Source organism: Schistocerca americana, chromosome 6 (assembly GCF_021461395.2).
Source record: "Schistocerca americana isolate TAMUIC-IGC-003095 chromosome 6, iqSchAmer2.1, whole genome shotgun sequence".
NCBI classification, from domain to species: Eukaryota; Metazoa; Arthropoda; class Insecta; order Orthoptera; family Acrididae; genus Schistocerca; species Schistocerca americana.
Window position 1 is genome coordinate 451,176,653 of NC_060124.1, and position 16,296 is coordinate 451,192,948.

Here is a 16,296-nt window from a genome sequence, read left to right on the forward strand (position 1 = left end):
GCAGATGGACCAGCTGGTTTCAGGCAGATTCATTACAGATAAAAAATACTAAGACAGAAGATATTGTATTTAATTTGAATGCCCTCAAACATGAAAACAAATCTGTAAAACTACTAGGGTTCCATATCGACCAAAAACTTAACTGGGAAACTCACACGTGTAATCTTTTTGTTACATAAACTGAGAGGGTCTGTTAGTAGAACACCCCTACTATATGCCTATTTTGCCTTCTTCCACTCTCATCTTGTTTATGGGATTGTACTATGGGGAAACTGTCCAATTTCAAGGCAATCAGATGTCTTGTAGGACTACTATCCAGAGACTCATTCAAGCAGTATTTTAAAGAATTAAATATAATGACAGTCCCTGGCTTGTATATTTATAGTTGCCTGATATATGCCAAAGAAAATTTAAATAATTTTGACCTTAGGATGGCAATGCATTCACATAATACAAGAAATGGACTACAATTGACATCCTGTTTGCCAGACTATCAAAGATTCACTGCAGATATAAGTATCTAGCACCCACATTTCTTAGCAGATTACCCAAAAGTGCACATTCTATGCCCATGGATAAATTTAAAATAAAAGTAGCAAAATGGATAAAAAGTAAGGTACTGGTATTTTATACAGTTCAAGAACTTCTAGAGAGTGCAATAAATGATATTGAATTGTGATGGTACATTTTGTGAAAGGAGTATATTACAAAATTAGAAATATAATATTACGCAGGCAATTTGTCTCGTTAAATACATGTACATACAGATGTATACAATGTGTCTGTAACTTTTATTATATGACAATGATTACATGTAAAATGTTTAAAGGTGAATAAATTTGAATATGACTGGACTGAATACAGTAATAGTGTTATCTGCAAAGAGAACTGATTCTGCTTGTTGTATAGGATATGGAAGATTGTTTACATATATGAGGAACAATAGTGGACCTAAGACTGAACCTTTGGGAACACTGTATGTGATTTATCCCCAGTCAGAATTATGTCCCCAAACTGTATTGGTAGAACTACTAGGCACAACTGTTTGCATGTTTTTTTTTTTTTTTTTTTTTTTTTTTTTTTTTTTTTTTTTTTTTTTTTTTTTTTGTTAGATATGACGCTACCCATCAGCTGGCTATACCATCAATCCAGCAAGACTTCAATTTATTTAGGAGAATACTACGGTTCACACAATCAAATGCCTTAGACAGGTTGCAGAAAATACCACCAGCTGATGCTATTTTATTATTTAATGCTTGTAAAATCTGGTGAGTGAACATGTAAATGTCATTCTCAGTTGAGAACCCTACTGAAACCCCAACTGTGATATGCTGAGGATATTATTGTTGCTAAGGTGAGATACTGTTATAGAATACACCACCTTGTCAAACATTTTGGAAAATGACGTCAGCAGTGAAACAGGTCAGTGGTTATTGACAGCTATCTTATGATCTTTCTTAAAGAGGGGTTTAACAACGGCACATTTCACTCTTCTGGAAAAATGCGCTGAGCTGGTGTTGCATTAAATTTATTGGATAAGGCCAGGCTCATTATGTGGGCGCAAATCTTTCGTACTCTGTTGGAAACACTATCAATAAAAACTCTTACAGAGATAAAAGTACTGTGAGGATCCAAGAGCCTTAAAAAGCCTTCTGCAAGCAAGATGCGTATTTATATCTGCTCGCTGTTGCCGATTGGATGACAGAGAATGAAAACATGTAAAACAAGCCGATATACTTTTCTTTAGGACAACACAATAAATAAATTTCCGGAAAGTTATAAAATCCGTGGGAGTAGGCGTATGAAGGGGCTTGTTGCTGATAAAACTCTCAGTAATCTCCATTAACTGAAGTCTGCATTTATAAAAACATAAAAATTCGCATTTAGTCTTTTTTCGACAACGGATTCATCGAGTTCTGGATGATCCTTTCATATAAACAGGTACATTTATTGCTTGATACATATTTATGCAGACAACGCGGCATTAAGTCTCCGACACTGGTTTAGTGGTTTTACTTCCGAAGTTGTCGATATGAACTCATTCATAAATTTCTGCGCAAGTAATTATTGCTCGAATTCTTTGCTGCAATATTTTATGAAATGAATAAAAAATAGCAAATCTATTTTTCTTGTTTTGTAACATGAAAATTGGATAAGCCTGTCACGGAACAGACGTGGGTAGTTTCAAGAATGCGGAGAGGATTACTTCGAACGTATGTCAGTTCTTTTTTTTCTGTATTTTGCAGTCAGAAAGTCATAACAAAGCTGACATTACTGAGTACTGACAAAAGGTTCCCTTTCACTATAGTAGAAGGAGTAAATTGACCATGGGCAATTAGTGCATTACGACTAAGCCTACCTTAAAGTTCGTATTACTATACCCATACTCGCGCTATAAGGACTTGAGTGTTGGGGTCAAGTACAAAATGACAGGCGTGAGACGATGTTTTTGAAAGCATGACTGGCAATTTTGTATGAAGCATGAAGAAAGATAAGCACCGGTGATGTCCCTCTCTGTTATTGTAATGGGAACGCCAGCTGCAGAAATGCTGCGTAGATGATTTCGTCGTTCTACTTGCACTTATGCTGACGTTTAGAAGTGTCAGACATTTCAGACATGCCACTGTTGGCTTGCGTTGAGGGACGACGAAAAAAAGAGACAATAGAGATAAAAGGTTGAGTCAGTATCTGTGTGACGGTGAACAGACATCACGTGTTGGGCAAGCAGGAAATAAAGGCAGTAAGGCACCGTGGGTACATAACAGTCGCAGGCGACGCAGTACAATATTCGCCCACTGAGCAAAGTAGAAGTCGGAATCGTTGATCATAATGATTCTAAAAGCTGTATTCGTTTTAATTCTGATCGTGAAAGGTAAGTTATTTCGCAAAATACACATTGCAGTTTGTTTACCTTTTCTATTTTATTTGTTGTCGTTGGCCCGAAAGTCAGGAGGAAAGTAATATTAGAACTCTCGGGTGTAAGGGAACAGAAAGTAGTTTTAATATGCGCCGACAATATAGTAATGTAAATAGCTATCTGAAAGAAAACTTATTGCCTTTACTTCATACGAAACTACGCAATGCAGCTTTTAAGTATAGTCTGCAAGTCACACACAACATAAGATACATCCCTGTGACAATTGGAACATTGTACAAAATAAAATTCATGTCACCAACCTTGTGAGACAACTGGTGCACTCCCATGGCAAAGATTTACTTTCACTTGTGAATATTATATTGTAAGTGATCTCTTATTGCCTTAACCCTAGCATGTAGGCCTACATTCATGTGAACTTAATTGTCTTTGTGGTGGTTTACAGTGTACTGTGCTAGTCCTCCAAGTTTTAGTGATAGTTACTCAGTGAGAGGGACATTATATATACCGTATGCCGAGATTGAAGAACCTTTTTATGCATGGTTCGACCTGAAGCAGGGGGCCAGTCGAATTGATTATTATGGAGGTAAGTTTCAAATATATTTTTCTACGCCCAGATAATTTATATAATGTTTAATCAGCTTCTGTCTTTATTTTGACATACTTCTGCTTGTTTGAATTCTGATGTTTCTGACTTATATGTATTGCCTATTGTATTCATTCGTATACAAATAATTGGATGGCTGTCATAAATGTGTTATTGTTAATATGTCATACTCCAGTAATTGCAAATATGGAATAAAGACACAAATCAAGCCTCTGAATGATAAACAATAGCAACTTCAAATGTACTGCAGTGATAGCCTTGTATAAAAGTTGGAGAAAGCTATATATCCTTTTCACCCTTTCCAGTTTTCTAGCAAAATTCAATAAAGGCGATTAAAGCAGAATATCAACTCAGTTTTCAGAGCAGAACTAATAAACTGCTCCTGTTCTTCTTTCATAAAGCAGTATGCTCATATGAAGCTGTATATGACCTCACAAAGGATTCTGGCAGAGCTAAACAGCAAAATCTATCCTGTTGGCACACCATATAATATTATTTGGTATAATAGAATACTGTGAGATTAATGTCATCAGTCTTGAGCAGATGGATTCTCATCTCGGTCAGTTTTTGGCCAGATTTGAGATTACTTAATATTGAAACTACTAGTATGTACTAGTAATGTGAGGGAAATATTAGTATTAAATGCACACATTTTATCCTCATCACATTGTTAATATTTCAAGGCTCAGTGATTCACCAGTTTTGTCCTGCTTGAGGTCAAGATTGCAGAAAAATTGATTGTGATAATCTGCAACTTTTTTGTAGCTACAGTAATTTAAGACAAACTATATGTACCATTTAGTAGTTTCATGGAGAAGTTAATTGTTATGAATGCTGTGAAGTTGCAGCAGTTATTTGAGGGTTGGGTTCTTTGGGGGAGGAGACCAGACAGCAAGGTCATCGGTCTCATCGGATTAGGGAAGGATGGGGAAGGAAGTTGGCTGTGCCCTTTCAAAGGAACCATCCTGGCATTTAGGGAAATCACGGAAAACCTAAATCAAGATGGTCAGACGCAGGATTGAACCGCCGTTGTCCTGAATACAAGTCCAGTGTGCTAGCCACTGTGCCACATTGCTCGGTCAGTTATTTGAGAGAGTTAGAGATGTAATTAGTATGTTAACATGGCATCTAAACTTTTTGTGTAAAATTCTGATGTGTTGCTAAATATTATCACCTCAATTAATCTTTATTTTTATTTCGTTTCAAGGAGCATATTTTCTCGTAGTGGATAGTGTTTTATTTGTTTACCTATCCTGGATAAGATGGGAAAATGAGCTTGAAAATACTTATCAGATATTTGCGTACTGTGGTTACATACAAGGTTTAATAAACTTAGGTATTTTTGGTTGATGTGATTTTGCAAATTTTTGTACTTTTATGTGTGTATAACCAAGCAGTTTTTACAACATGACAACCCAAAATAGAAGTAATTAAAATACATGAAAAGGCAATTACTTGGCTACAGATGAATTTAGAAATGTGCCCAAACTACTTGTGCACTTCTGTAGCTTTTGGAAGCTCTCTCTCTCTCTCTCTCTCTCTCTCTCTCTCTCTCTCTCTCTCTCTCTCTCTCTCTCTCTCTCTCTCTCTCTCTCTCTCTCTCTCTCTCTCTCTCTCTCTCTACACACACACACACACACACACACACACACACACACACTCATGGTTATAAAAGTTGTTAGCTGCCACCAACAACTAGAGCACAGCTCACTTTTTCCAGTGTGTGTCTGGAAATAAGTACCAGTATCTGTGCATGTGTCTAATACTTGAAAAAATACATTCGTTGGATAAGTTTTTCTGTGTATCACTGCTGATTGCCTTAGGTAAGTGGTAGCTTGTTCTCCATTTGGAATTGTAATCAGCAGATTAGTTACTTTTGAAAGATAAATTTTCAGATCTCGCTGTGTAAGGGCATTGCATTAAGTGCAACGGCGTCGTGTAAAAAATTGTGCTGGACAAGGACTTGAACCCAGATGCTCTGCTTCTCGAGAACAGTTGCCTTTACTGCCTTGTTTATCCAAGCACACCTCGATTTAGCCCACTATAGATATAGTGTTCTTTGTTCATTATCACCTGTTTCAGAGATGTCGGAAAGAACAGACATTGATAGAACTTTGCTTTTGAGTTGAAGAATGCACTGAGCAACTTATTGCCAATTTAGTACTCAACTGAGCAATAAAAAGATCATTTTTTGTTTATTTGGCAGCCTAAAGGTACTGTAGTATAAATCTGTTGAATTGGAATTAGAATTTGTTTTATGTAGGCAATAGGGTAAGGAAAGTTCTGGGTGACAGTAAATAAATTAGGAGTAATGGAGACAACTAACTGGATACACATATATGTCACATGCTTGTTGCTACACCGATGACTCAATGCTTCTACTGTCCAGTGAGTTGTCCTCCTTTACTCTTACATTTTGTGTGGGGTAGAGGGATCAAGATGTAGACATTGATTTATCACCTGCAGTATTGGTTGCTTCGAAAATTTGAAGCTCAGTTGGGCATACCAAAAACATTTCTTGGAGAGAACTAGAATTGATTCGTCAATAACTGTACATTTGATACGAATTTGAAAATCACTAAATTCGATACTAGCTTCACAAACGAGTAAGTAAACAAGGTACTGAAAAGACAATATTCAAAGAGATTTTGGGTTTACACCTGGTCGTCGTAAAGTTCACTCCACAATATTTCAACTGGACACCTGACAGTCATCTTCAAGTGAGCCATCAAAGACTGATGAAGACGTTCTCCACTTTGCCTTATATAGTGTGCTGATAGTGTTACCGTGTGTGTAAGAGTTGCAGTGACAGAAGGACCACACCACCCGGCAGCAGTGCACTCGCTGGTGGAACTGGAAGGATCAGTTGTCTTCGGCGTTGCCGCTTGCCACAGTCATCAAAGTATTCTTGCGTCTTCGTCTGGAGCAAATCACATATTAGATTTTCCACGATGCATATTTAAATGGATTCTTTTATAATGGAGTCCCAAAAAAATGTTGCTGTGGCCAAAATTAATGTTTTGTCATACTCCATTGAATTTCAATGGAGATACAATGTTCCGCAATTGCAGACTTGCTGGGTTGCAGAATGTGAGTGGGACGTTTATATTCTGTGCAACGTTCTTCTGCTGCGCGTGTTGTTTGTTGTATATAGGCCATACTGCACTGGGAAGGTATTTGGTAAATTCTTGCCTTCTACTATAACAAATTATCCTTTACTGATCCCAGCAGGTCCAAAATCTTAGTTGGTGGGTGGAAAATCACTTTCACCAGAAAGTTATTAAGGATCCTTGCTATTTTGAAGGAAATATTTCCAACAAAAGGAAGAAAAGCTAGGGACTTTGCTGGCGAATTCTCCTCTGTATCCATTTCCGGGTTCTTGGTTTTAGCTGAGAATGCCCTCTTAATTTTCTGGGTCGAGTAGCCATTGTCTCTTAACACTGCCCTTAAATGTGGATACTCTTTAGGTAAACTATCTGCATCTGACACTGTATGGGCCCTGTGTACAAGGGTTTTAAGCACACTCATGGTTTGGGATGGGTGATGGCAACTTGAAGAGTGCAAGTACAAATCAGTTTGAGTGGGCTTACAATAAATGGAATGTCCCAGGGAGCCGTCTTCTATCTAACCAGAACATCCAGGAATTGCAGACAACCATCTTCCTCTGATTCCACAGTAAATCGAATGTTCTCATGAATAGAGGTAAGATGGTGTAAAAACTCCACTAACTTATCTTCTCCGTAGGGCAACAGTATGAAAGTATCATCCATATACCTCCAAAAAACTTAGTCAAGTGCTCTTTTCTCAAAATCCTCCATAAAGAAGTTAGCCACCAGGGAGACAAGGGGCTGCCCATGGTGACACAGTCTGTATCTTCAAAATATTCTTGGTTAAACAAAAAATAGGTTGAGGAAAGAGAGTGCCGAAACAAAACAATGAGGCCTGACTGAAATTGTTTACCAATTAGTACCAAGGAATCAGCAAGAGGTACCTTTTTCAAGAGAGATACTACATCAAAACTCAGGAAAACATCTGAACTACGAAGGTGGAGAGTCCCCAGACTGTTGATAAAATTGGTTGAGTTCTGTATATTATGTGGACATTTGCCAACCATTGATGTCGGCAAGAAAGCAGATGTTTGGCTAAACCATTTATGGGGGCATCAATATTATTCACTGTAGGCCCTTATGTGTGCACTTTAGGAAGACCATACAGCCTTGGTGGTATGATGCTATGTGGCCTTAACCGCTTGAAGGTCTCTGGAGGTAACGCGGAAGAATTCAGGAGTGTACACGTCTTCTGTTGCACACATGCTGTAGGGTCATCATCAATCTTCCTGTACATAGTATCACTAAGTAGGCCATACGTTTTCTCCAAATACAAACTACGGGATGATTTCAATCGACTTTCAGACTTAGCATCAGGACTTCATATGATTTTTAGACATATCAGTTGGCAAACTTTTACTATGGTATTATTGAACACATCTTGCATTGCTCTTCTTATGTTCGTTTTTGATTTCTTCATCTTGTTTATGAACTGGACTTTGACCTCGCTTAAGCTCTCTTTTCTTTCGTAGCAACTTTCTAACAGAGCTAATGTCTAAGGCACTTTGTTTCTGGATTTTTGTTCCACATCTTCATCCTCAGAACAGGATATCTGACTTTGGCTACTCACATACTCTGCAATTCGTTTCCTATCAGGCTTATTAAACAACAGTATTTTCCTAACCTTTTTCACATTCCTTGTAACGTGTGTAGTCAGTGATGCTATAACGGTCTTATGATAAGAATGCTCTCCTTTACATTAACTGATTTGAAAAGCTCAGGTCTGTTAGTTACTGTGTGGTCTGAAATATTACCCTCACGAGTCAGTTCTCCAACTTTCTGCTCAAAGTAATTTTCGGGACATTAAACTCTTAGTATTCTCCTCCCTCTTCCTCCTCCTCCTCCTCCTCCTCCTCCTCCTCCTCCTATCTCAAGAGGGTAATGTGACTGAGCTCTTCATTTTCAACAGGAAACTCAGTTTTGTTCCTAAGGAAAGGTTCATCTAACGAAACCATGTGCATGCAACACATACTTGGCTACCATAATAGCTGCTTCCTGGAGCAGTGGCGGGTACATATGGGGGGGGGGGATGGCACATGCCCCCCCCCCCCCCCTTGCGGGGCTGCCTGCGTTGCCACCCACACTGCCCCCTCCAGTCAGCCCTCACGCTATTTGTTCGTTTCGTTCGTCAGACAGACTCAACTGAATAGAGTTGACGAGTAGTTGTACTTCCCTATGTAGCACGCGTGTCCGCGTCATTGTATTTTATACGTTTGTCTGGCACATAGATAGCTAACACATATCTACGAAAAAACTAACGGCAATTTTAGTGATTTAGACACGTTATTCTGTCTGGTATTTGTTCAAGAAAAGTCACAAATATTCTACTGATTTCTTGTACAGAGAACCTTTGATATGTAGCGTTACAAATATGGACTATTTGCCAAATAGGAAGCTAGTTTACATTCAGAAGCAGAAATATTAAGACTGAAGAATGAATAAGTAATAAGTTGTCTATTTGTCCTAGATCTGACTATCCTACTTTGCAACGCTGTACAAAATATTTACTTGTCTACCTGCATCTATTGCTACAGTAGAAAGAAGTTTTTCAACATTGTGATGTACAAAGTCATGGCTGAGGTCGACAATGGCTTAACTCTGTTGAACACTCATCCTGACATTGATTGTCCTATTGACGATGTAATAACCAATTTGCCAGGAAGAATAGGTGCATAGAATTAATCACTTAAGAAAGAGAACCACAATTGTAACTTTTTTATATCATAAGATGGGATTGTCTTGTATATACGTATAATCAGTTTGAATAAAACTTTCTTAAAATTTGCATGTGACTTGATTTTTTTTTTTTTTTTTACGATAAAAGTAAAGGTAGCTCAAGATATCTTTAGTGCCCCCTCCTTGAGGTTTTTCTGTATCCACCACTGTGTCTGAGCCTTAGAAGGTGCAAATGTACATTTTTTATTGCCTGCAGATATGGTGAAAACTTTTCAACTGAGTAAATCTTCAAAATATGGGACAAGCATAAAGGTAGCTCCTGTATCTACTGACACTCAGTTAAACAAGCAGACATGCCTCCAAGTAAATGGGACTGACAAGTTTAAAATCGAACCACAAGCTGTGCTACCAGATCTTTCAGATTTTCAGGTAATTATTAACTTACATATGCGTTATGTAATGAGTGTGTTTGAAATTTGTTAGGAGAGGAGGAAGATGTTACTTATTTTTAGAACAATTATATTTTGACATACTATTTGTATCTTTTAATTTTTTTTCCTCTTTATTAGCTTATTGGCAAAGAAGTTGTAAATGGAGTGTCCTGTGAGAAGTGGCGATTTGTTGATAAAGTTGGAGCCAAAGTGAACAAATACACAATGTGGATCTACTACAAGGTATCCCTGAAATTTTATTTTCTGTTCTAAGATTATGTTATGGTACAACAATATTTTACATTTTCTGATTCAGTTTAACTTTGTCATAGATGTGATATTCTGAGTGCATTGAGGGTATTTGGATAAATATAACTGTTCCCTTGTTGAATCTCAATTGGTATTTGGGATAAATATACCTGTATCATTGTTGAATCTTAATTGTAAGGTATGCGAAGTCAACCGTGAACTTAAGAGTTATTTATCTTTTCCTACCATCCTTTCATGTTTTAATGATCACACGGTACATGGTGTCAGTTTTAATCACTTCTACTCTGAGTGTGTGGGGGATGTGTTTAAAAAAACCTTTCTTACCAATATCAGTAGTGAAATATTCTTGCATATAATTCTTAAGGTGTATATACCATATTTTACAGACTATAACGTGCTTGGACTATGACACACTTAAATTTTTAAGCAGTTTTTTTTAAATGACTTTCTTACCATTTTTATTATTAGGTTACAAAGCTAGACTAAAAAAAGATTTTATATTATAAAACCAAACTGACCTTTAAAATCCCTGAAAAGTGTCATCTGAACTTACTTCTTCTTCTTCCTCATCCTCTCTGTCATCATTGTTGTGCTCTTCATATGTAAGATGGCCTTCATTGCCACAAAGAGTGTTATTTATGCTGCACTTCTTGAAAGATTTAACAATAACGTCTTCTCTCATTCTAGACTAAGACTGTTTTATCTACAGACGCACTTGTTTGATAGTAGATTATTTTAAAGCTCCTTTCGGTGCGAGTTCATTTTAGGTTTCATCTATTATTCCTCTCATATGTACCCTTTAAACTGGTTATTTATTGAAACATCAAGAGGTTGCAATTGTGAAGTAAGTCCTCCCAGAATATTAGCAAGCTCTATATTTCCCCATCTCAATTTTTCTTTCACAGAATTTTTCAAATGAATACTAAACTGATCTAGCACAAGAAGAAAGATCTTTTTCAGTAAAGCACCTTCCCTTCTCTCCCAGGCTTGTCCATCCCATCCTTTTCACATGCATGAACACCACCACTTGGCGGAATTTCAGAAGATTTTGGCCTTTCTTGCACCTGAAAATAATCAGTACATTAACTTTAGTGCTGTCAGCACAACATGAAAGGACAACACTGTAGTGCATTTTTTCATGTCCTCTTGTTTTTACAGTTTTGGCACATTTAATGGCAACAGTTGTTACTTGCATCAAATGTCAAAGGAGTTTTGTCCATATTCGTTATTTGGTTTAGTTTCACACTGGTTTTCTTTTGATGCTGAGTAACAAACTGATGGAAAGATAATATTTTGTTTTCGTACCCTTGTGGCATTTTCTGAGATATTTTGGTTTTGTTTTGCATGCTAAGTCCAAGATGCTTCATATATCTGTAGCACCAACCAACTCCACCCTTTAGAGTCTTTAGGCCCATTGTAGCGTTAGCTCACGAGCATGTATTATTTGAATCACTTTTGTATTAATTCCATTGCCATTTTGATGGTGTCCTTGAATCCATTTCAGTATGCCATTTTCTAGTTTTGGTGATTTTGCATTCAGTCCTTTATATATTTGCACATATAATCTTCCTTATGTTTTTCAGTTCTTCTTTACTAGCCCATCAATTGTGAATGGTTTTTTTCTACTGTGGAGGGCCGAAATGCTGCTCAGCTGCTGTTTCCATATTCTTCTGCATATGCTATTACTTTCTATTTATAGCCTGCATCATATGAATACCTTTTATTTTTTTCCATTATGAAACTAGCTACTAACAAAAAATATTGTACTGTTTCTGATAACACAAATCAGTTTCACTGGGACTGTAGACTGCAATGACACATTATAGGCTAGACAGTGCTCTGGGTTTGTGGTGTTGGGGCGGGAGGGAGACAGTATTAGCAAGCTTGTGAATTCCCACAACTCATGTTCGTCTCATTGATGCACTGCTGCTGCCAATTGAATCCAATGTTGTGAGATAAAACTTACATTTCTTGTGGCATCAAATATATGGACATTTTTATGACTGGTGGGAATTTTATATCAAACACTGGACATTTTTATATTTTTCAAAGAAAAAATGCAGCTTATAGTCGTAAAGTATATAATTTTGTGTGTGTGTGTGTGTGTGTGTGTGTGTGTGTGTGTGTGTGTGTAAAAGAGTGAAGCATGCATTCAAATTTCATAGTAATGCAGCCTCATCCCTCTCTTGCAGGGGGCAGCACAAAAACCACCTCAAAATATGGTTGCTATTCCAGTCCGTTATGAGATGAAAGGCTATAATTCTCTTCTTGGTTCTCATTATGATCATTACTATCTGGAATATGATGAATATTCAGATTCCCCACCAAATCCGAATGTGTTCCAGATACCAGCAAGTAAGTATTTCTTGTCAAACAAGATTTGACTAGCGATTTTATGAAAACTATTTTGAAAAAAGTTCACATTAAGACAGAACATTAACGTGACAGAAAATAACTGTTTTATCTTTTTTAACATGATTTGCCCTGTCTGTCATGCAGTGAAACTTGTAGTGTGATGACAAACTCGTGATCGAGCAGCGACCTGGTGGGGGACGTGGCTCATCCCGGAAGAACACTGTAACTGCGCTGTAATCACATTAAACACAAGCGAACACTCTTTACTCTAAGGATCTCTCTTCTTTGCATTGTGCACTTTCTTGCGATATAATACACTTCTGAGTAACTAAGCAAAATAGATTAACTGACACTGGTAACTAAAAATCACATGAACAGAATCAATGTAAATCACTGCATGCTGCACTAAATCGCTGGACAGGAAAGAGAGAACTGATTTTGGGTGTGTTCTTCCCAAATGTTGATAGGTGTGATTGACCCGGTTTCTTAATTCAGGGAGGTCTGCTGATAGCGGAGGCACGTACACACAATCCTTGATGAAGCCTCAAAGGAAAAAATCGCATGGCATTAGGTTGAGTAAATGTAGAGGCCATGCAAAGCAAGCCCTGTCACTGGGCCCCTTGCATCCTATCCACCGCTTGGGTACAGACTTGATTTGTGCCATGTGAGAAATGGTGCTCACATTGAACATTTATAAGGTTCTTGGTAAAACTGAGTTGCTCTTTCATTTGACATATAATTTATAACTGTAAGTTTAATATAATATATATTATAAAACATTAAAACCCCAATACTCATTTATAAACACACTGTATTTTGCATGTCAATAAATCAGATGATTTAAATCTCAGTTGAAGTTAACATTCCAGCAGTTGTTAACTCAGTATGTCACTTGTGCACCTATAGACATAAACACGACACTGTCTGCTAGCTGACAGAGCAAAAAGCAATTAATGTCAGTGTATGTTCAATTACTCCCATCAGCTACCTCATCCAAGAGCACACTCAGTAGATTGAAGTCACCAGCTACTGTGGCGTGATGAGATACCTGGTTACAAATGTCCATATAAGTGCACATTGACGTCATTTTGCTTGTTGTGGGTTGATTATAAGTGATTGATGTATTGCGAGATGCCAAACTGTACTTGTTCCCTGTAATAAGTTATCTCATTTTTCGAATTTCCTGGTAGACGTGTCCCCCCCCCCCCCATGCAGTGTCAGGTATTAAAACAGCTTATACATTTAAACAACTCACTACGAAATTGCAAAACATGGTTTCTGTATCTACACCTATACACTGCAAACCATCACGACGTGCATGGCAGAGGGTACATTCTGTTATGCTAACAGACTTTCTTGGGACAATTTATGCCTGTCTTTAAGAGTCTTCCAGTTTGGCTCCTTCGGTATGTCTGTGGCAGTCTCCCATGGATTAAACAAACCTGTGACCATTCATGCTGCCCTTCTCTGTGTACGTTGTATATCCCCTGTTTATCCTATTTGATACGGCTCCCACGCATTTGAGCAATATTCTAGAACCAGTTGCACAAGTGATTTATAAGCAGTCTCTTTAGTAGACTGATTTCACTTTTTTTTCCCAGAATTCTACCAACAAACCAAAGTCTACCACCTGCTGTACCTGTGACTTAACCTGTGTGATCATTCCATTTCATATCCCTACAAAGTGTTACATTCAGTTATTTGTATGAATTGGCTCAATCCAACAATGACTCATTGATATTATAGTCATAGTATTCTACGTTTTTTTCATTTTGTGGAAGTGCACAATTTTACATTTCTGAGCATTTAGAGCAAGTTGCCAATCTCTGCACCACATTGAAACTTTACTGAGATCTCACTGAAAATTTATGCAGCTTCTTTCAAAAGCTTTTCAGACACCATGTTCATACGTGGCTCTTCAATGCTACCATAAGTTCGTACTTTATTATTTGGAGTCCACAGCACCCCCCCCCCCCCCCCCCTTTCCCCATACAACTGCAAAGTGCAAGTGACCCCCTCATTGGCCAGTCCATATTACTCATCCATTGTCGCTTTCTGCACTGTGCGGGGCATTTTTCTTTTTCATACCTACACGTAAATTCCAACAAATCTGGGCACAGTAAATGGCCTTTATGCTACTGACCGTAAAATGTGTAATGGAAGTTTTGAGTACAGGGCCCGGCACTAAACTTCTTGCTTTTTACATAGCCAGTGTGTGAGTTGTTGTGAGGACACTGATGTGGAGTGTGATTTGTTTGAAAGCAGTGTAGAAGCCATTTTCAGTGTGCCATGGCGTGGCTTGGTGAGCATCGTGTATTTGTTGTGGAGGAATTTATTTGTAACGGTGGTTCTGTGATTAATACTCAATGAGCATTTTGGAGATGATTCAGACTTGGCCAACAAAATCAAAGAAAACAGTGAGCAAAATCTTCGCTTTTGACCACAGTGGCTGAGCTTTTTACAGTCTTGGTGATCCAGGGTGCCTCCACTGGGACAATTGAGCCTTAGTTTCAACGTCATACTTGTACACTCGTGTTTTTTCACCTGTCGTGATATGTTTCAGTAGTTCTGCATTGTTGTTTTCATTTGGCAAGTCTTGAGCAACGTCTTTTCGCTGTCATTTTTGCTCGAAATTCAACACCTTTGGCACAAATTTTGGTGTCACATGTTTCATACCCAAAACTTTGAAAAATATTTCATTTCGTGCTGGCATCATTGGTGACTTCTCTGATTGTGATTCAATGATAGTTCATAATCATTTCTTTCAATTTTCCCACATTTTCGTCAGTTGTTGATGTGCTGAGGTGTCCAGGAAAACAGTCATCTTGAACTTCTCCACAGTCATCTTGGAACTGCCTATACCATTGTAAATCTTTGTTTTACTTGCCGCAGACTCATAAAGAGCAATATTCAACATTTGTAAAACTTTGTTACATTTTATTCAATTTTTATAGCAAAATTCAAGGAGAGATGGAGGGATCAAGAAGTTGAGTGAAACTTCACCCGTTGTGAGGGTATGTGATATTATTTCAGTGATTACAATCTCAAGTCAAATTTAGAAGGAACTTGGCAGTATATGAGCCCACTTATCAGTGTGATGCTGCATCCCTTTTGGCATGGATGCCTTTACTATAGTTGGGACAGATGTCATGAATACATTATATCCTTTCCTGTGCCAAGTTAGCCCAAACTGTTGTAACTGATCCAGTATATCGTTTATATTTGCACTGGGGTGGAATTGACTGTAGAGCTGGTCCCACAGTTGTTTCAGGACAGATCTAGGGAGTTTGCTGGCCACAAGACCAGGTCAACAGCACGCATTTCATACACAAACTTGGCGGATGGCTATGAGTGTGTGTGCGAGTGTATACCTGTCCTTTTTTCCCCCTAAGGTAAGTCTTTCCGCTCCCGGGATTGGAATGACTCCTTACCCTCTCCCTTAAAACCCACATCCTTTCGTCTTTCCCTCTCCTTCCCTCTTTCCTGATGAGGCAACAGTTTGTTGCGAAAGCTTGAATTTTGTGTGTATGTTTGTGTTTGTGTGTGTATCGACGTGCCAGCGCTTTCGTTTGGTAAGTCACATCATCTTTGTTTTTAGGTATACAAACTTAATATATGTAGATGAACATTCTCCTGTTGAAAAATGGCACAGTGATACTGTAGCATGGCATGTGAGGTAACACAGGAGGATGTCTGTGACATACTGTTGGGCCAGCAGAGATCACTCAGCCACTACAAGCTATAACATGAGATCAAAGCCCAGTGACTCCCCATATCATGGCGGCAGGAGTAACACCGCTGTGCCTCTCACAACATTGGAAGAATGAGACCTCTCCCCACTTTGCCACCATGCTTGTCAATGATTATTATCCAGCACAGTGCTACACATGATTCATCACTGGACACAGTGCGATGCCATTCATCACCATTCCATGCTTCCGGATCATGACATAACTCCAAATGCAGCCGTTTGTG

The 16,296-nt window shown here is 38.2% G+C and overlaps 2 protein-coding genes across 2 annotated transcripts in view; one reads left to right on the forward strand and one right to left on the reverse strand.

Annotated features, from left to right (window-relative positions):
- LOC124619898 (ethylmalonyl-CoA decarboxylase-like) overlaps window positions 1-2,499 on the reverse strand; it is a 58,743-nt gene extending 56,244 nt beyond the window's left edge. The window contains exon 1 of the mRNA XM_047146528.1: window positions 2,360-2,499. Within this exon, the coding sequence (XP_047002484.1) occupies window positions 2,360-2,385 (26 nt within the window). The 5' untranslated portion in view covers window positions 2,386-2,499. The remainder of the gene's footprint in view (window positions 1-2,359) is intronic.
- LOC124619897 (digestive cysteine proteinase 1) overlaps window positions 2,292-16,296 on the forward strand; it is a 76,132-nt gene continuing 62,127 nt past the window's right edge. Inside the window, exons 1-5 of the mRNA XM_047146527.1 lie at window positions 2,292-2,872; window positions 3,321-3,461; window positions 9,522-9,694; window positions 9,835-9,939; window positions 12,159-12,321. Of these exons, the coding sequence (XP_047002483.1) occupies window positions 2,830-2,872; window positions 3,321-3,461; window positions 9,522-9,694; window positions 9,835-9,939; window positions 12,159-12,321 (625 nt within the window). The 5' untranslated portion in view covers window positions 2,292-2,829. The remainder of the gene's footprint in view (window positions 2,873-3,320; window positions 3,462-9,521; window positions 9,695-9,834; window positions 9,940-12,158; window positions 12,322-16,296) is intronic.